This window comes from Protopterus annectens, chromosome 9.part0, assembly GCF_019279795.1.
Source record: "Protopterus annectens isolate FY-2018-M chromosome 9.part0, PAN1.0, whole genome shotgun sequence".
NCBI classification, from domain to species: Eukaryota; Metazoa; Chordata; order Ceratodontiformes; family Protopteridae; genus Protopterus; species Protopterus annectens.
In genome coordinates, this window is record NC_056743.1 from 1,349,872,087 (window position 1) to 1,349,894,772 (window position 22,686).

Here is a 22,686-nt window from a genome sequence, read left to right on the forward strand (position 1 = left end):
GCTCTAACCCCTACTTATTTGCTACTGCTGCAATTCCTAGTATGGCTGCTATCACGTACACTATAAATGTCTGTATTTGAAATGGGTATGCACTACTACATACGTTTACCACCTGTCCCGTTGTCAGCAGGACGCTCACGGGTTGAGCTTCCTCATCCCGTTACCTGCTGTGCAAAGTAGTGGGACTTGAAAAGTCCTGCTTTTTAATTGCACTGAATTGCTGTGAAAAAGCCACAATTACTTCCGGCTTTTCCACGGCAATTCAGTTACGTCACCAACTCGGACCTCCAGGCAAAGCTGCTGCCTGTTAGGTCCGGGTGATTTAATTCATGCAGCAATTGGCTGCAATTCATGAAAGGGGTGGGGATTGGGGCAGGAAGAGCCCTGCAAAGATCGCTGATGTAGGAGCGCTTTGTTTTAAGCGCTTCTACAGTTGCTAAAAAAATTACTGAGATTTGTTTTTTGTTTTTTTCTAACGAGCCAGCCATCTGTCCATTCATCTAGCTAGTCAGCCATCCAGTCATCCAGTCATCCAGCCATCCTTCATCCAACCAGCCAGCCAGCCATCCATCCAGTCATGCAGCCAGCCATCCATTCATGCAGCCAGCCATCCATCCATTCATTCAGCCATCCATCCATTCATGCTGCCAGCCAGCCATCCATCCATCCATCCATCCATCCATCCATCCATTCAAGCAGCCAGCCATCCATTCATGCAGCCATCCTTCCATCCAGCCATCCATCCATTCATTCAGCCATCCATCCATTCATGCAGCCAGCCAGCCATCCATCCATTCATGCAGCCAGCCAACCAGCCAGCCAGGCATCCATTCATTCAGCCAGCCATCCATCCAGTCATTCATCCATCCAGCTGCTACTCCCACCAACCAGCTAACCACTCCAACAGCCAGCCAGCCACTCCAGCAGCCAGCTAGCTAGCCACTCCAGCAGCCATCTGTCGTACCCATAACAGCATCTCCTTCACCGCTCCTGTAGTGACATCATGGTAGAGGGTGTGACCATTGTCATATTGGCCACACCCCCATGTCCCACTTTGGCCTGCTTAAAAGGTGGCGACCCTACTACTACTACACATCTCTGAAGCAGGCTGCAACTTTGGATTCTTTCATTTGCATATACTGCATGGCTCATTTGCATGGGGGTTCTACATTTACATGTCATTATGCACTCATTACCATATGCTGTATTCTGTGCTATTTCAAACATTGCAAGCCAGTGCTAGCTGTGTCTTAGAATATTACCCACATCCTCCACATGGCCTGACCTATGCTAATTTGCAGCAGGCAGTGCACCAGCCCTCTATGGATCCCAGGCAGAATCTTTAGAACAGTGTTAATTTGACATGTTATATACAGATCAGCATTCCTCCTTACCACTTTGCTATTCCTAACATTGAGGCCTTCACAGTGGTATTTTCTTATAGTTAGATAAAGTATGTGCACAGTGTTTTATTACTGCATTACTTTTCATGTTATGTTTTAACACAGATTCGTCTGACCAAGATAAGGCTGTCATTCATTTTTAATACTTAATCCTGGATCCTGGATTTGCTCCCATGCATTCAGCACATCGGGCAATGAGTGCCCTGCAGCAGTCGGTGTTTCCTTAGCAGGTGTGGGGATTTTGCAGGATCAGGTTGCTAGCCTGAGGCCCAACCCTCCTCAGAAGGTCTCAGAAATCCTGTGTACAGCCTGTGCTGGGTGAAGGGCAGGCCAAGAAGAGGCTTTGCAGTGTAGAGGGTGTGAGGTTCACTCCTTGATTTATGTTGTGAACCTGGTTTACTAGTAAAGGCTGAACTGTAGAATGCGTACAATAAAATAGTAAAATAGAAAACAGTGAGTATTCTACAGTTAGGTTGGAAATGGAATGTCCTTTGTTGAAACACACAAACAAGCGATCCTAGGTGTGTATAATACATATAATTTATACTCAACTAGGAGTATAATTTATGATGAAATAGGATTGATTGTGTGTTTCAGTAAAGGATATTCCATTTTTAACTCAACTGTGGACTGCCTACCATTTTATTATTTTGTAGTACATATATTAAAGTTTGATTTTTATTAGTGAACTAGGTGCATAACATATTTCAAGGAATGAACTTCACAGCCTGCATGGACTGCAAGGTTTCTGCTTGGTTTGCACAACACCTGCATACATACACTCACACCTAGGCCAATTTAGAGTGTCCAGTCCACTAAGAGCATGTCTTTGAAATGTGGGATGAAACCAGAGCACCCCGAGGAAACCCACATGAATGCAGGGAGGACATGCAGACTCCACACAGAAGACACAGAGAATCGAATCAGAGAACCTGTTACTGTGAGCTGACAATGCTAACTGCTACACCACTGTACTGTCCTTTAATACTTAATAGGCTACTGAAATATTATTTTAAATTGTAAAGATAATTAGGTTAGTTTTGTAGAATGATGTGTTTGAAATTTCATTTCAGTTAGGAAGTTAAATAATCATATTTTACAAAACCCTCAATCTATTTAGTTTTGTACTTACAAGACACAAAAGCACATAGATTGGGTTTAACAATTCTTTGTACATTGAACTGTGAAGGCCTTCTTTTGAAACTGTCAACATGTTGGTTGTGGGGCTTAATTGCGAAAATTACCCTACCTGAGTCGAATAAGAAAGTATAAGTGGCATTCATACAGAAGGTTAACACTGTGACTGTATCCAAGTACAGTGTTGGCATGATAGTTTAAGTATGTTCTTTGAATTTTGTATATTGTGTGCATACAAAGTAAAGAAGCTAGGTAGTGAGTTGAGATAACTTGTATGAACTTAAAGAATCCTCTAAGGAAGTAGTTGTGATTTCTTGTGTGTAAGCTTGCACAACTGAATTTGTATAGGACTTTTTTGAATTGGTTTGGTTTGAAATGGTTCGGGTGCTGGAGGGACAGAGGTATAGAGCAGAAATTGCAAAGTTTTTTGAATGCTGTTTGTCCCCTTCTTAGGTTAAACCTACATTTAACCATAATGGAGCCACTCACCTCTAAGAGAGTATTGGGATAAGGAATGGGCTTTTTTTTTCCTTTAAGAGGAGGACCGTGATTTTGGAGAAAAAGTTAAAGTACATAGTGAGGCTACCTTACTTTCATTCTCACAGGGAATCATTTGACAGTTGTCAGTAAAAATGGAGTGGCATGTTCCCTCAACCTTAAATAGTTTATGAATTAACATATGTGATTCACTGTTAACTGTTGTCTGTATATGTATGATTTCTGAAGCTAGTTTCAAATGAAGATTGTCAGGAAGAAGTCTCCGCAGAAGCATTGCACTTTTTGCAAAACTTATGACTTGCTTCATAGGTAAACTGTCTAGTATTTGTATAAGCGAGTTTAGTTTTTACATTGCACTATTTGTGATTCATTTAGTGTGGACATCAGAAGACAAAGAGGTGTATATGTTGCTGTCACCATTACTAGAGTACGTTACTAGAGTGTACCTTTCCTCTGATGGATAATATTGCTTGGTAAGACAAAGTTGTTTGCCAGACTTCAGCCTTATACTTCCTGATACATTACTGGTTGTTATGTTTTACTGGGCAGTGCTTGTGTGGGGGTTCAGACGAAACAGCTCTGACTGCATACTTGGATCTGATACAGCAGAACAGTTTCATCAGTTGAGTCAGATCATTCTTGATATATATATAGTCACTGCTGAAGTAAGTGGCCTTTTTCCTTGTCCTCATTGATGACATCAGTGACTTTTATATCAAGTTTTAAGTATATTTTTCAAAAGCCATATTGAGTATGTGTGTATGTGTGATATGGAAAAACAGCCATGGCAGGGCTTGCCTGACACCTTGACCTCATATGCAAAATCAGGAGAAAAGGGCTGTAAATGGATATTGGAACTAATACAGAAGGTCATAATCATAATGCATTTAAGAATGTGAGTCTGGACTGTTATTTCAAGAATGTCTGCCAGATGTCTGACATTACAGATAGTATAAATGTCTTTCTAAGTTTGAAGGGTTGCTCACTTTTGAGAATGAAGTGATTCACATGTTTTAGTAATGAGCGTTCAGTACCAGAAGTAATAGACAGAGTTGATAGCATGCATAAGAGACTTCAGAAATGATGGATGGAGTTTACCATATATCTTACCAGTTTTAGGCATCTTACTTAAAAAAACTTAAAAAAAAAACTGTTCACTCTTTTGCCAAAAACTACCTTGATGGGGAAATTAGAAATGGAAACTGGAAATTCATGGTGTCAGTTTCTTTTGGCTGTATGGAGTTTTAGAAGACTGACCAGCTGATTAGTAGTGATTATTTATTTACATCAATGGAACACATACTGATGTGAGTGGAACAATTTTGTGATGGTTACTGGTCAGCACAGTGGCATAGTAGATAGCGTTATCACTTCACAGCAGGAGGTTCCCCAGTTTGGTTCTTGGCTGGGGTGCCTCCTGTGCAGAGTCTGTATGTCCTCCTTGTGTTCACATGGGTTTCTTCTGGGTGCTCCAGTTTCCTCACACATTGCAAAGACATGCTGTAGGTAGATTGGACACTCTAAACTGGCCATAGGTGTAAGTGTGCATGTGAGTGTATGGTGTGGAAGTGCTACTGCGGCAGGGCTAACCAACTGGCAGTGTAAACCTTGGCTCTGGATGATTGTCAGTGTTGAAGTGACACCTCAGCCCCAGGTCCAAAAATGGGAAAAAGGGGTTATGGATGGCTAGATATCAGTGGTAAAGTCATTAACTGTCATGCAGAACAATCTTAAGCATCCAAAATCTGCTTCTTTCTCCGTGGAAGACTTGCTTTTGTAACATTAGTAGCTGTTGTACTTTTCCTTCTGAAAGTTATGAATTCTGTGTACCTGCTAGGATCTCATGTTTGCTTCCAGTTGCACTCAGCCGTGTCTCTGTCATTAAGGTGCACCTTCAGTGAAGTACTGAGCAATGGGCAGGTATTTCCATTGAATCGTTTTATCTGCCTGGAGAATAGCCAGCAATGATGTACCTCCATAATGGCATTTAGGAACCATTTCAGAGCACTTTTTACATCATTTTCATTGAGTATAATGTCCCATGCTATACGTCCAAGCCACAGTTGAAGTACTGATTCCATTACGGGAGAAATCAGTCTACCTCTGACCAAACTGGCTGAACTTTGACTCTTTTATAGAAAGTGAAAAAAAGACAGCTATCTTTTAGTGTGTCTGGAAGTACGAAGGCTAATACCTGTTTGTAATAATGACATCAAACACTGTGTTATTCTCACTGTCAGTGTTGTGTCTTAACACCTTCAGAGAGGTTATGTAAGCAAGGATTTAATGTAGTCATTATTTTAAAATGGCCTGAATAAAATAAAGTACCTTATGGATGTAACTGTTTGATGTACATTTATGGTATACTTTTATAAGAAGTTAATCTGCCAACCTGCTATGGTGGGGAGGAATGTGGACAACACAAGTAAATAATACAGAATGATTCATCCAGTGTTAATTGAACCATTATTTAGTTGGGGTTCTTATTCGATCTGCTATATCTCCCTGGTAATGCACAGCGTAGATCACAACCTTTTAGCATCAGTTTCCTGAAACTGAAAGCTTGAAAAAACAAATAACCTATACAGAGGTACTGAAGACTATATGCTTTATGGTAAAAAGTTAAAGCTAGTAAAAAAAAAAAAAAAAAACAGGGAAGCGTTTTTTGCAAGAAGTAAGGTTTTCTGCACCTTTGGGCCCCCATAGTTTATTATTCTCCTTTTAAGGTTGCTGCACTGCAAAGAATGATTGATCATTAACGTATGTGAAATCCTATGTGGGAGGCTATGAGCTCTAACAAAGCAACACACCATACACGTCGAGCAAACAGCACATCACTTTCATATGGAGCAAGTTACAAAATGTGAGCAGATACTTCCTCAAGATGTAAAGCGAAAATGCATCTGTATCACGTTATCGAAAGTTTACTTAATCGAATCAATAAAGGTCGAACTTTATTGATCGATTAAGTAAAACATCGAATAATGTAAAATAAATAAATAAATAAATAAAAGAAACTAAATAGCGTAGCCAGGGGGACCAAGCCCCCCTGCACCTCCCACACCCCCCTACTTAAATATACCAACTCCGAGACCACACTACATTGAGGTAAACGGAAATCTCCCCTTACAGAGATTTCTGTTTACTTGCATGATGTTCTTCACTTTCGATATTGTCATGCCGACAATATCAGACTCGATATTGTCAGCTTACGACAACGTGAAGTAGACCCCCTAAAGCGGTATGATACAGACAGTGTTATATTAATCAGCTACACATAAGCACTTGCTCATTGAAAAGTATGTTTTTTGTTTGCTTTTCTGCTACCAGGAATGATTGTATATTGGTTCTGTCCAAGAAAATATCATGTCCACTCAGCCTTTGACTGTCCCTTGTTCCTGAAAACTTTCATCATTCAGAGCAATAAAAATAGAGTGGCATAAACCATTCCTAAGCCAATAGCCATTCACTACCATCATTCCCTCAAAGTTCAAGTTCCACTTGTTATTATTGTTATTCAGATGCAGATGCATTCAGTTTCCATTGTGAACAAGAGAAGTGCAAATAGGACCAGGGTTTAGGGCTTCTTCATATAGGTGCGTAGGTGTGCATGAGTACTGTGAATCCATCTTGGCTAAGAGAATTAGTTTGATATCAGCTAGCTTGATCAGCCTGAGAATGATGCAGTTCCAGGTAGTAGTCCTGTGTGTGTAGTGTAATATACAGTAGGGTAAAGAAGAGAGCTAAAAAATTCTGATTTAGGCAAAATGACTGTCAAAAACCAACTAATCCACTCGTCACTTGATCCAGTGTAGAAGAAGATCCCCTCCACTGCTCCTGTGCTTCTGATCCCAGCAGTATCAGCCATTGTCATATTCAGTGAATGGTCCAAAGCACTGGATGGAATCAGCCAACTATAGGACACCTATTGGATGCATGAGAATGACTGAAGTAGATAGGAATAGCTGAAGTCTAGCCAAGTTCCCTTTGTGTCTGTATCAGGAAACTGCACATCCTTAATCACTACTATAAATTACAAGCAATTCTTTTGCCTTTACAGACCAGTACCACCACCAGAACAAGAACAGCTATGAACTCAGATATGTACAAAATCAAATAGGAACTCCAGTAGGAATATGTTCACAGAACTGAAGTCTTTTACTTCTTATCTGGAATGAATGGCACTCATTCATCACAATTTAAACCCCAGAATAACTAGAGCTGTAGCCATAGAAACTGCAGGAACACTAGCATACACATCAAGTGTACAGTAACTAAAGCATAAAGGGGCTGTAGCTGCAGAAGGTTTTTTATTTCTTATGGTCTGAAGTCCCCATTTAAGAATAAAAAAATGAGTATGATTTTAGTAATTGTAAAGTAGTTACACATTTGTATGGGCATGGGAGTATGTAGGGATGGACCAGCAGAACAATCACATCCTGTAAGTGCACAAATTAAAAATAAATAAATAAAAAATTTTATATATATATATATATATATATATATATATATATATATATATATATATATGTATATGGGTCTACTTCACTAGACCGACATACCACATGATCACACTCAAAATACCAAGCCCAGAAGAACAAAACCAAACAACACCGAAGCCTCACATAAGTGACTGTCAGAATATCGACTTACAAAACACCGACACATACAAACTAGTAATCCACACCAACCACAGTAACATATCACGATGTTCCCAGTACTGTTACTAAGCACAAAAACATTCCCCGCAACCTATGCTAAATAATTTCCTCCCATGTAGTAAATAAAACCTTAAATAAAACCCTTACTTAGTATAGTTTAACAGATAACAAATTACCCATAAAGCATCTACAAAATAAAGAAACCTTCCTACACCTGAGCATCCTGAACCGCCATTAACCAACTAACTCAACTATCCCATGCATCCATGGAAACTAGATGAAATAAACATGAGCTGCCATGAACTAACAGCACTTACTCACCCTGCTGTTCAACCTTGTATGCTCTTGTGAGGGGCTGCACCCCCCCACCCCCGCTAAATATATATTCCAACTCTGAGATCACACTCCAGTGAGGAAAGGGTGTATTTTCCGATCCTCACTGTATCACAATCTCACAGTGAGCAGGCTACAGTAGCCTGTTGCAAATGTATAAATTGCTATTTCAACTTACAGAGAGGACCTGTGAGACTCCGCTCTTCCACTGATGCATGGGGCCGTTGACAGTGAACTGGCATTTCACTTATGTCAAGTTTCAGTCTTGTGCATGTTTGTTCTTCTGGTCTCGATGTTTCAAGTGTTGATCATTTGATATTTCAGTCTACTAATATAGACACACACACACACACACACACACACACACACACACACACACACACACACACACACACACAGTGTAAGTGAAGAGACAGATAAAACCATCTGTGGGAGTTATTGCATTAAATGTCATAAGGTCATATCAATGATTCATGTACACTGATGTTAAACCAGAATAAGCTGCTTTGTTATATTTTCCAAAGATGTATTTGTTCTCTATAACTTACCCATCTCCCTGTTTACAAATTGGTCTAGTTGTTTTCATTTTCCTTTGCCTAGTGTTGTACAACAATGCAGTCTGAACAATTCCAGAAGTAAGGTAAATTTAAAAGCTGAAGCTGTGTGTAGCTTGCTAAATCAAAAAGGCTGTTAAGAAGCAGAGAGCCTATTATGTATTAAGCAAACTCTAAACATTTCAGGATGCCTATTATTAAGGCCTATAAGAAGACTTTTTTTATACTGTAAGTGTACACCTTAAAGAAGAACCACACTCAGAAACTGAAAAAAAAAGTTTTTCATCATATTTTGAACTTTTTTATCAGCCTGCAACAGTAACAGACTGTCTAAATTTTTACTGTCAGCACCAATCTTATTTTTTATTACTTTGATTCCTTTAATTTTTATTAGTGGCCATCACTGACACAGTACATTAACGAATGTTTGAATTGAAAATGTAGCCGAGTTAATTGTTCTTTTCAAAGTAACAACTGTGGTTCATTGTTCGTGTGGGAAATCTGACCCTTCTGATTAATGGGTGTTATTTTTGCTGAAATAGTGTGTGTTGCATTCATAGCTTTTAATAAATATAGTTAGAATTAAGAGTCATTGATGTTAGTCTTTCTTCCCAAACTCACTGACTTGCATCAACAGAATACCGTATGCAATGCAAAAATGCTGTAGAACACCTTAAGAAATATGCACTGTTACAGAAAATACAGTATAATTAAAATGTAAAATAAAATACAGAAAATCAAGAGTAAGATGAAAATATAATTTCTTTGTGTTACTATTAGTGTGATTAAAGGGAAGAACAATTAATGTCTAATAATAAAAAAAAAACTAAGGGTGAGTTGTGTTTTGTTGTTCATTTGCATCTGAACATTATGCTTGAAAGGCTTTTTTTGTATTCAGACCCCAGTCTGCAACATTTATCTGAGGTGTAATGCTGGCAATATGTGACTGATAAGTCACATTTAAATGTCAATGTTTAAGAGACATTGTTTTCTTAATGGCTCTGCAGTTGGAGTAAGTGAAGTAACCTAATTACTCTTAGTAACCTTCATGATATAACAGATGACAAGATAAATGTAGAAAAGAAAGGCAAACAGAAATGTATTCATTTTTGCATTTGATTACCGGGAAGTTCCGACTGGACTCAAGTCCTTTTTCAGCGGAGACCCGGGGAGAAAAGTTCCACATTTAGTAAATATCACTTTGTACATTAGGACGATGATGTACATTATGCTTGCTGAAGGATAGACATTATTTATACAAGGTTAGAAATACGTAACATGTAAGTAAGGGAATGCATTATGATACAAGTAAAAGAGAAAATTTAGAACATAGTGTAATATTTAGTATGCCAGAGATATAGAGCAATTTAATGTATCATTTGTCAGAGAATAAAAACAATAAGTTCAGACACAAAACAATTGGAAGAATTATTAAATTATGCCTTTTCTATACGTGGCATACTGTTAGATTACAAGGAAGGAAAATCACGTTTTGGAAAGAAGAACTAGACTTTTGGGTGAAGTTATCCTTTAAAGGAAAGCGTCACTCTCTAATGTAGTTAACCTTATTAGAGAGTTATGTTTTCTCCTGGTTTAATTTCTCCAAGTCTTTTACAGTGATGGGAATGGACCTTATTTCTAAGTCAAGATACTGTTAGAGTTGATGAAATTAGAATGGCCTAGATGTTATTTAGTGCCCAGTAAGCCTTCAGTGCCCTTCAATTTCTTCACTTCAGTTTTCCCTTACATAGATCATGACTCTCCCACCGTTTTATACCTGTTCATATACTGTGCTTTTGTTTGCTACCCTGTGTCATCACATTCAGTAAAATGTACAATGGACTGACCATGGAAGCTGTCCCCTCACTTCTGCTTGGGGTATTCCCTCTAAGCTGTCCCATCACCTCTTGGGAAACATGAGTGGTGCTTCTCCAGTCTCCACTGTGGAAATAACACCAACCCAATCTGTCACCTAGTGCTTGTGATCATCCCCAAGCATTCCATACCCCTTCACTTCTCCCCTTCCCTGCCTGGTTCCTCCAGTGTTGGCACCGGTAATCAAACCCATCACTTGGCTCACAGTAAGAGCCACATCCCTGTGTGTCACAGAGCTAAGCTAAGTACCATAGAATCTTTAACATCTGACTAAGATTCCACCAGCTCAAGAACGTGGTGCATCAAGTCTGAAGAGGCAGTGTGGAAACGCAACTCCTGACACCTGATGTTGGAATAAAACCCATGGTCTTTTCCTCACATTGATGTCAAAGTCAGGCATGCAATCTGCTGATCATGATACTGTGATTTAACTGTTAGTATGATAATAGAACCCACAGCTTCTGATCTTCCTGGCATCAGTGGTGAGTGTGCTATATGTTGAGCAGTTGAGATTTGATTCCGTGCATTTGTGGGGATAAAACCCACAGTCTTATTCTCTTCTTCCGATCAAAGGTGAATCTGCTACTAGACAAGCTTCTGCCACTGTAATAAGTGCTTCTTATAGTTATCGAGGCTGCATCTCTGAAAGGCGCAGGCATAGGACATTCTCTGAAGGTATTCAGCTAAAAGATCAAAAATTATAGCAAAGGCCTTGCAAGAGAAATACAAGTAGCCCCTTATGGACTGTTGGAAGAGGAACAGGCTATGTCACAGGTTTCTTGGAGGAAAGAATGGACACTTAGCCAATTTCTTGACACTTTGTTGTGTCTGGCTTTTTATGTTAAGTATTATAAACATTGAATATTTAAAAAAAGTTGTTATAGTGAAGGAAGAAATTCAAAAGAGATGTAAGGAGGTGATTCATTATTAGAAGAGTGATAAATACATCATCAAAGCAGACTACCAACTGAGGTAAGCGGGTCAGAAGAATCCTGTATTTTATTCTTGTATGGAGTGGACATCAGGGAATTTGAAAGTAAGACAGGGGTTAGGTCAAGTAAAGTCTGCAGTAGTGCTGAAGGTATAGAAACTATGTAGATGAAATGAACTAAGCTGATCTAATCTGGTGAAAATATAATTTTTCTGTGTTATGTTAATTGTTTGAATTCTGCCGCTTGCACAGGAAGCTGGGGTGCTTGTGGTGTTGCTGTAAAACAAAAAGTTTGGGTAAATGACAAGTCACCTTGGAGAGACAGAAGTATGTTGCTTGTTTATGATTCGTATTTTTCTGGTTGTTTTTAGGGATCTGCTAATGCGAGACAATCTGTTTGAAATTGTTACAGTTCCCAGGACTTACTATATTCAGGTAAGTCAGCTCCAGTGTGATAAAATCTTCTTACTTGTATGTTGCAGTTTCCTTTTCATCATAATCATATTCACGTAGGCAAACAGATAACTTAAACCATAAACCCTTTAAGACTCTAGGGAATCTCATGAACTCTGGAACATCAGATGTTTTACTAATTTCCTGTGCCATTTATGATACATTTCACATTTTGAAAAATGACTGTGGGTTAGTTAGTTCTACACTGTTAGACAGTAGGGCAGTTTATACCATACAGAAGAAACTGACATTCAGACAATGCCAATGTTGCCCTGCTGCAACCTTAAAATAGGCCATAGAAGCTGAGAGTTGTCTTGTTTTTTTTTCTTCCAGTAGCCCATTTTTCATTCAAGTGCTTCCTCCCTGCTCAATAAGCCCATCCACATTTCATCTGAGGGTTCAGTTTAGGCATTCATTCTTCACACAACGGAAGTGTGGGCCAAGCGTTGGGAATGCTACTATCATCCACTAGGTATGGGAATGTTTGCTTGTTCTATAACTCCACCTCTACATGCGTACTCCACCTCTATATGCGTAGCAGTATGCTGTGACTGGCTGGGTATAGGTAGCTGTGGTGTGCACCACCCCTGAACCCTTAAGGGGTGTGCCCTGTGCCTTCTATCCCATCTCCTGACCTCCCTGAGTTCCAGTCTTCACTAGAACTCCAGTAGAGAGATATCAGCACACACCCTTCCCCAAAGATAGGAATGCCGTATCATTCCTGACATCTCCGTGAAGTACCCAAGCTGGTAAGCAAACTTGGGTCACCTAGGTCATTGTCAGGGCTTTATCACTCTACACCATTGGAACAGCTAAAAAAGAAGGTATTATATTGATAAAATATGTGCTGTTAGACAATCAAAAGAACCGCTTAAGTCAAGGGTGGATGATCTGCAGAAATATTAGGGATGAGCCCATTTAGTTGTTTTCATGATGGCTAGTCCTGCCACAGCAGACAAAATCCTGTGATGGGGAGCCACCAATGGAAACAAAAGCCTATATAACAGCCCTTGTAGGCAAAATGCATCCATATTTATGTTTATGTTTAAACTGTATAAATGCAGGGATGAAGCAAATAGTAAGTACACAGTTGTGATTTTGCACTACAAAATCAAATCTCTGAATACATTGTTTATTTGCTATCATAGTCTAGAGCAAGTCATTCAGATTTTTGTACACTTCATATGTAGTGTCTGTGGGTTCATAGGTGCATACTAGCCTAACAGCTAAGGCCTTTATAAGCCTAGCCATGTAACCAAACCAGTGCCACGAGTTATTGTATCTTAGAAATTTATATAAAGGGTGGATGTTAGGACATGATTTACTGACTGTCTCTGTACATGGCCACCGGACCAGGGATGAATTTCTGATTTCCCATCAACTGGTCCAGGTTGCACTTGAATAAGGTTAGGGAGGAACTTGGTTTCATGTGGATGATGAGCCTGTTCCAGCAAATGGGAATTCTCTGAGATACATATCTCTCTCTCTCCAATGTGTCATATTTATGTTGCAAGCAAAATTTAGGTCCTTAGATTTAGTAGTTCTGATGCTGTTCATTTGCCTATGTGCCAAAGGTCCATCAGAGCAGGATCCAAGGATGTATACAAGGTACAGATCATCTCCCATTAGTTTGTAAAAGACTGAGTATAGAGATGGAACCTTGAGGTGATCCATATAGGACATTGCTTTTATACCTGTATTCTTTTTTTGTAAGGAACCTGTGCTGCATGTGTCTGGTCGGGTACATACCAAAGGGGGCCTTATACTCAGTGATGGGTCTGGTGTTGGATGAATACAGTGGCACACCTATGTCCCTGGACTTAGTTGCCATGGCCTTCCTTATAAGTTGAGTGACATAGAATCATTTCTTTACTATCCTGGACACATGTTGATCAAAGGCCAGGTTACTATCTACATGTGTTCCCAAGTCCCTGACCACTGGGTCAACTCTTAGGGGTGTTTTATCATTGACATAGTTTCCCAGGGTAACCATCTTCCTCAAAGGTACTAGTATGCATTTATTGGCATTTAGTTTTAAGTCAAGACTTTGGCACCAATCGTGTCTGTGTTAGATCCTCTTGTAAGATGTTTGTGTCATGAGTACATTCTATGACTGCTCTCAGTTTGCAATCAACTGTGAACTTGATCAGGCAGAGGCCTCTGACATTGGTCTTGGCTTTTGAGAGCTAGAAGCCAAAGAGGAGCAGGGCCACCAGTCAGCCCTGAGGAACAACGCTGGTGATCGACCACTTTGTGTGGTTGTCTTGCCAATCCTAAGTTCTTGGGTCTTGTCTTTGAGCCAGCATGTTATATTGGGGGTTATGCCTAATTCTATAAGTTTGTTAACAATGTTTGAGTGGAGTACCATATCAAATGCTTTAGCCAGGTCATGGTGGACAGTATGAACTATTTTACCTTCATTCATTGCCTTGGTGACCTTCAAAAAGAAGTCCACCGGGTTTGGTAGGCATGATCTTCCTTTGACACAGCCAGACTGGGTGTGGGCCAGTGTCTGAAAGTTTTCTATGTCTTTCTTGATCATTTCCATGATAATCTGTTCCATGGCATTGCATTTAACACTAGTCAGACATATGTGTCTGTAGTTTCCAGGATCTATTGATGGTCCATCCTTATGAAGAGGGATGACTGTTGCAGTCCTTCATTCTCACGGCACAAAGCCTGTTCTGAGACTGTAGTTAGATAGTGACTGTAGTGGCCCTGATAGGTCATATTTAGGCAAAAAAAAAGAGTCGTCCTGGGATATTATCAGGGCCTGTTGAGGCTGCGTTCCCGGCCTTAGCAAGTGCATCCAGGAACTGCTCCCTGTTTGTAGTTGGAGTATGTTTGAAGGTATTTTCTGGGGGAGGGGGTGGCCGGGGGTGAGTGGGGGACAAAGTAGCGCTAAATTTGTCAGCCAGCTGAGTGAATGTGGCGGCATTAACCACCAGTTTGACACACTCTTTTATGCTGTCTTTGAGGTTTCTGAAACAGCTGATGAAGGCCTCATGGTTGTCTTTTGCCTGTGAGGATATCTTAACCTCAAAGTTTGCTTTATTGGACTTAATTAGCCCTTTTATTTGCCTCTTTATTTTGATGAGATTGTTTGTATCTTTATGGGAGTTATACTTTCTGATTTTAGTCGTGACTTATTTGCTTTTGTTGTATGACCTTTTTAATTTAGGATTCCACCAGGGTGGTTCATTTTTAGAGTTAGTTTTGGGCTTACTTCTGGTAGGTACAGCAGCCTCTGTACAGACTTTGGCATGGTTGTACAGAGTTTTTTTTTTTTTTTAAATTCTGCACAGGTTGCGCAGTTCTCTGGGTTTGAAGGGGAATTGAATTTCGACAAACTATCGCTTAATAAACTATTACTTGCCTTGGAATAGTTTCTGTCACAGGGTTTACTGGAGTGACCCAATTAATTTTGATTTTAGAGCAGACAGCTTTGTGATCAGTCTTTACTAGGGAGGGTGTGACACTGGGGGGGGGGGGGGATGCATCATTCTGCCATGTTTGTGAGTACAAGTTCCAGTATGTTGGAACATCTAGTGGAGGTATACAATAACTGGTCATGAGTTTGTGTTTACAAAGTTAAGGAATCTCTGTGCCTGCAGATTTGAGGCTGTGTAGAATTCTCACTTTTTAAAGTGGCATTTAAAGTCCCCCATGAGTAGTGTGCTAGGTTGGATGGTGTGTGTCTCTAGTAGGTCTAAGTATGAGCTCTGATTTTTGTGGGATATAGAGGGTGACCTGTAGCTTACTAGGATATGGTGCAAGATTTTGTCTGTGGTAAACTTCGCATAGAGAAACTCCAGCTCATCACCCTGTTTAACCAACCTACAGTTATGCTTGTTATTGATGCAGATCAAGACATCTCAACCTTTAGCCCCTGTCTGTGCAACTACCATCTAAATATGTGGAAGGCAGTGATACCTTGCACTGCAGGAGTACCATATGACTAAAACATGTTTCAGTAACTGCACAGGTATCTGTACTCCCCATGGTGAGGAGAGCTTGGAGGGAATGTGATTTCTCACTGTGCAGGCCTCCGGTCAGTGGGATCTGCTTTCATTTCCTGCAACATGCTGCTACCCTAGTGTTAATTATATTAAAATAGAGGGTACAGTACAGGTGGCATAGATTCTTGTATAGTGGGATGTGTGGGGTTTGGGACTCTGCTTCCACTGTCTCGTTTTTTTTTCGCTAAGTGTTTACTGAAGAAAGTTATGATTGAGTATATATTTTTAAAAAGTTGCAGAACTGACATATCCCCATAATTCTGTATAAATACAAGTTCAAATACAGCAAAGTCATACTTCAGATTTGATTTTTTTAAGATTTGTGTATTTCAACCACAAGATCTGGCAGGATACAACATACCCAACAAATCATGCTACCATGTACACAAACATCGTAAACACTGACTTGTTTGTAGTATAGACTGGTTGTACTTCATGGACTGTTTGAAGTAAATGAGGAAGTTGCTGCTTGTTTCACTTCCTACACTAAGTAAATGTAAATGATATAAAGCAGCAAGTGTTGTGCATGACAGCAGATATTACAAGCAGTGTCAGGTCACATCCCCCACTCATTTTCCCTGTAATGGCTCCTAGCTTCTGATACATGCAGTTAATGTTGTGTGGGTTTCTTAAGCACCAATCACCAACCATTGTTGACTTAACATTAAACAGCACTGTGGGGAACTTAGAACTTGTGGAAGAACAGATGACACAGAATTTCAGTATCGTGTTCCCTTCATTTTAGAAGCTCACATTTTTTGTCAGTGGAGTTCAAGATGAGGTGTGCCATTGGAGATTGCATGAGTGCAAGTCATAAAACGGTGAGAGTAGTAGTAACCCTGGCCATTGGATGATAACATACACAGCTGAGTGGGCTATGACCCCATTCTAAAGGATGGTTTAGAATTCTGGGAAGTAGCTGAAGAAAAGATGGCCCTTACACCATGGAGTGAAGTATACAGCCTCAGACTGGCAGTACTATAAACACAGGACACAGGCTTGCCGTAGCTGTGCTCTGCATCCAGAGATGATTTGGTGATACTTGTGCCTTTCCAGAGACATACACTGCAGATAGCAGAGCAAGGCTAAATGAAGTGAGCAGTAGCAGGTGTGGAGGGCAAGACAGATCTTAGTAAATGTAACTTTGCTCCTTAGCATCCCCCCAATGCCATCAGGATGATGATTAGTTGCCTATGATGTTGCCTGTACAGTTATTACCTAATAAGTGCTGTAATAGAACTAAAGCTATATCTTGACTTAGGTGTGGTTATGAATGATACATTTGCTTCATTTAGGATGTCTGACAAAGGATGGATCAGGTACTTGCCAGAATGTTTACAGGAATTTATTTTCATGTCATTTACTTTGAAGTATTTGTTTATTAAAAGATGTAATCATCTGTTTCATGTACCATATATCTTGTACAAGCTGCTAAGTGAACTGAGAAAGATCTGCAGATGCAGCTGTGGGTTACATTACCAGAATGGTCCCATTTGCTCATGATAAACATCATGCTTTTTTGTCCCAGGGGTATGTTTCAGTGAGTCATAAATATGCTTGGTTAGTAGTGAAAGAACTCCCACATACCATGCACTAAAGCTGCTGTCCTTACTAAAAGATAAGCCGAACATGTCAGCCTTAACAACACAGGTGGTGGAACTTCATTGTTCAGTCAAGGTCACAGTTCAGCTACAACTATCTATCTCAGACATCACACTACCACTGCAGAGAGCTGCCCTCAAATGTAATACCACATCAGCTGTTGCCACTGCTAGGAGTCACTGTTGTAATGCAGCTCCTTTTCCAAGCATTCCTTATCATCCACCTTCCCAGGAAGCTACCTCTGAAACTAGCGTTCGGAACAAGTAATAAAAAATTAATCCAGCGAGACCTGAACGCAAACTCCCAGAAACCTTCCCAGGAAGGAATCGCTCTTCTGATCCATTTCTGTCCCCAGGCATGGAACTTCTTTACAGATGTAATTCCATTTCAGCCACCATAACAGTTAAGAGTCCCTATTGTGGTGCAGGTCCCACTCCAAGCAGGGAGTTGCTGCATGTGTTCATCACCACCTCACCCATGAAGCCCGTACCTTAAGGCTTAGATGTGATTCTGTGTTCCTATTTCCTTCACAGCTTGATGCCACTGCCTAAGTGCAGTTCTTTATTCCAGACATAATTCACATCTGTTGCCATGGTGTGATTAACTCTCCCATTCATATAACACTTGGTGTTACAGCTACCACCAGTTACTGCACAGTTTTGGGTTCTAATACAGCAAAGTCCAAAGTTTTATTGCTGCTGTTCCAGTTTAAACATTAGAAAAATAATTACACAAAGAAATAACTATCTTTAGCAGGTGCCATAAAAACCACAGTTAAACTACTGTTCAGAAGTGGCTGTGTATCGTAGATACCTCCATTGTTCTGAGGTGGTCCTAAGGATGTTGAAGTCATGCACGTAGCTTGGAGCTTCTGCTAGATATGACTCAGTGTCCCTGCCATCAGCCCAGATAAGAGCTGTTGGCCAGATATGTCTGCCCATTCCTCCCACTATCACAGTTCAGAAACACTGCCCAGGTGTGAACACCATCAAGGCTCAAAGTCTGTCTTGTGATGCAACTTCCTATTTCAGCCATCACCTCATAAGAGCAGTTACTTCTTGCATGTGTCCCTCTTTCATTCAGTCTCATATATTAGACCTAATTCTAAAATGTGACACTGTCCCAACCACTGTCTCTGTTAAGAATCCTTAACCGAACCACCAACACTGTTAGTAATCCCTAGCCAAGTCACTATCACAGTTAGTAATCCCTAACTCAACCACTGTCAAAGGTAGTAATCCCTAACCCAGATACCATCACAGTAACTACTCTCCAGTAGCCTAGCTAGAGTGGGGTAAGAGAGGCAACTACCCCTGGCACAAAGTTTTAGGAAGTGTGATCGGTCATCCATCATCCTGTTCACTCTTTAGTGCAGTATAGGCTTTTAAAAGCCAATATTTCATTTGCAGTCAAACCTGAGTGCTGTAACACAGTTTGTTATAGTTTAAAAGTAAAACACTTTTTTTAAGTAAAACCTGAGCACTGTAGCACTCAGTGCAGGCAGGGTATAAACTATAGCACGACTGGTTGTTGCATTTACAGCAAGCAATTTGCTACACTTTAAAAAAAAAATATATATATATATATATATATATATATATATATATGTGTGTGTGTATGTATGTGTGTGTATATATATATATATATATATATATATATATATATATATATATACATACATACACACACACAGAAACACACACACACACACACACACACACACACACACACACACACACACACACACACACACACACACACACACACACACACACACACACACACACACACACTCACACACAAACACACACACACACACCATAACAGGCAGGGTATAAACCGCAGCAAATGTTTGCTACATTTAAAAGTAGATGAATTTTTTTTTAAACTAAAATCTGAACACTGTAGTGCTCAATGCAAGCAGAATATAACCTGTAGCAACTGTTTATTCTATTTATATCTAGTAGCTTTCTACAGTTTAAAAGCAAAAAAAAGATAATTTTTTTAAACTTAAACTTGAGCTCCAGAGCAGTCCGTGCAGGCAGGATATAAACTGTAGCAAGCAGTTTGCAACAGTTTAAAAAAAGACAATTTTAAGTGTGAGGAAGGAGGGTTCGAGGCAGGGCACAGAAACGGGACCTGAATGGCTGGGGCAGGAGGGAGGGGAGTTTGTGTCATGCATTTGGCCAACTGTTTGGTGTGCCAGTAAGAGGAATGGACTTTTTTGACCTTCACTTAAAGATGTGAATAGGTGGGACACTAGTTCATGGAACTGACAAAGAGCATTGGTTGAGCCAGCTATGCTTCTGCTGTTCCCTAATCCAACCACCATCACAGTAAGCAGTTCCTAACACAACACTTACCACAGTTAGCAATCCCTAAACAAACCAACATCACAGTTAGTAATTCCAAACCCAGTCATCTTCATGGTTAGTAATCCTTAACCCAACCACCATTGCACTTAGTAATTTCTAACCCAACCACCATCACAGTTAGTAATCCTTAATCCAACCATTATCACAAGTAGTAATCCCCAACCCAGTCACCATCACAGATAGTAATCCTTCACCCAGTCATCTTCATAGTTAGTAATCCTTAACCCAATCACCATCGCACTTAGTAATTTCTAACCCAACCACCATCACAGTTAGTAATCCTTAATCCAACCATTATCACAAGTAGTCATTTTCATAGTTAGTAATCCTTAACCCAATCACCATCACACTTAGTAATCCCTAACCCAACCACCGTGATAGTAATCTTTAACCCAACCATCGTCACAGTTAGTAATCACTATAAGAGGTTTAAATTTTAACACCTTTATTGAATTATCACTTAAAACACAGGCAAACATACATTTGTATGAAATAAAACAAGTTATAATAGCGTGCTCCCAGTTGCAAGCATTATACACCACATATATTCTTTTGTACATTTAGCATTAATTCAGCATTACATATACTGATCATTTCCTGCCTTCTTTTAAACCTCGTTCCTTCAAAAGATTATTATAAATGTATTGTTCCCACTAGTTCCATGTTTTTTATGTAGTTGTTCTTACTCTTTTCTAAAGATCCCACTTCCATTTCTTTTATCAGCGTTGTCGCCTCGCAGTAAGACGTTGTCCTGTTCGATTCTCAGCTAAAGCGTCTTCTGTGTGGAGACATGCGTGAATGGGCGTACCTTCGTTGAAGGTTGTGCATCAGAGCTGGCAACTCAGCACGTAAAAATCTACTGCCAATCATTAGCGGACCGGAATTCCACTGTGGCGACCCCTAAGTGGGAAAAGCCGAAAGACACAACAACAATATTCCATATTTCAAATACAGTTGGTTTAGACTTTGATTTCCATTTTGTAATCATTGCTTTTTTGGCAGCTACCAGAATTAAACTTAACGAAGCCTTACTATGTCTAGGCAATTCAGATCCTGTATCACAACTCTATAAAATAAATAAATAATTTCCTTAGTTACACCCTTTTGCTCATCCGGTATTGCTGACAAAGTCTTCTGTAGGGAATTTTAGTCTGCCAACTCGTTACACTCCCAAAACCTATGTTCCCAGTTACCCCCTTTCTTCCCCATCACACCTCCAACATTTGCCATCGACCTGAGGTAAAATTCTTCGGACTCTGCTTGGGGTGCATAAATATCTATGCAAACATTTCCAAGCAAAAAAATTCTAAATCTTCTAAACTTCCTTGCATATTTGTGAGCCATACATATTTTCTCCTATTGTTTCATTGTGAATTGTTTGCCAGATCTTTCTTCCCTATCTTTTCTAACCTCCTGTGATTGATTCCTATAGTAATTATGCAGTATTTTATATGTCCTACTAATTATCCCTTTTTTATCAGCAGCTTCTGTTCTTTTCTAGATTCATTTAAAAACTCCCCCAGAGTAGGTCCTTTACTTAGGATTCCCCTCTCCCGTTCTAGTTGCCTATACTCTGATATTAATTCCCAGTAGTGAAGGCAGTCTGCAGCCTGCAATCAAAATGTCTTCTTGGCCTCTTCCCATTCTGTTACCTTAATCTCTCTAGATATTTGCTCCCAAAACCTTGGTTTCTTTGCCAGTTTTCTGCAGTAAATTCCAGCCCCCTCTTGCCTGTTCTGTTTAACCCTAATTGCAATCATCCCTATCAGCAGAATCTCCTTTCTCCATTCTCATGTTGGCTTAGTTCTTAGTATACTTTCTGTTACTTTATGAATGTAATTGTTCTGTGTGGCTGTTATTTTCCTTAAGGATCTGCATCCAAAATCCCACTTTCTCCTTATTTCTTGAATCCCTGCCCCCTGGCTTCATTATCATCGCTTTCCACCTTCAGTTATAGATTTCTGCTTTTGTTATTTATATGAGCCTTAACTGTGCAGCTCTAAAATATCCCTTCAAACCAGTTAATCCTAATTCACATTGTTCTACTGGAAGGATCAGTTTATCTTACTTGCCCCTTTCCCCTCCCAGATAAAACCCTTCAGCTCTTCATTAGTTACTGTCCTCACCTTCTCCTCTATATGTTTGCCCTGTATAATAAAACTAAAGGGACTAAAAACATTTTACTGCTTGTGTCTTGCAACCCATATCTATAAACAAGAGCTTCTGTTTTCTCAGTTTTTGTATTATCTTTTGTTTAGTCTCTTCCCACAAATCCTAAGTTGTCATAACAGAATATTTTTAATACTTCATTTTGCCTTGTTCCCATAAATGTGGACATTGCTAGACGTATTTGTTTGTTGGTATGTGGCTTACAGCTTTTGCCTTTGTTTTACCTAGATCAGTTTTATATCCCACAAAGACGTGAAACTGTCTCAAGATGTTCCACTCCACTGATATGTCCTTTTCTGGTTTTATCATGAACAAAATAATATCATCTGCAAATAAAGCCAACTCTTCCTGATTACCATGCCAATTATATCCTTCAATTTCTGAGTCTCTTATTTTCTTTGCTGGTGGCGCTAAATATAAAGCAAACTACAAAGGGGAAAGAAGACACCCCTGCCTGGCTCCTCCTTGAGACTCATTTTGTGGGAAAGGAACCATTCCACTTGCATTTTACCTCTGATCCCTTGTATCAGAAAATGCAAATGCTTCCATTGCCATACTCCTAAAATCCCAGCGTAATCTGTTAAATGCTTTCTCTGCATCAAGACCCATTAACAACAGCTGTATTTTCATACACTCTGCTTCCCTCTGAATCATTATTGTTCTATTACTGTTGTCT

General features: G+C 39.8%; 1 protein-coding gene across 1 annotated transcript in view; it reads left to right on the forward strand.

Annotated features, from left to right (window-relative positions):
• PLEKHA2 (pleckstrin homology domain containing A2) overlaps positions 1-22,686 on the forward strand; it is an 856,672-nt gene that overhangs the window by 756,813 nt on the left and 77,173 nt on the right. Inside the window, exon 10 of the mRNA XM_044084332.1 lies at positions 11,764-11,827. Within this exon, the coding sequence (XP_043940267.1) occupies positions 11,764-11,827 (64 nt within the window). The remainder of the gene's footprint in view (positions 1-11,763; positions 11,828-22,686) is intronic.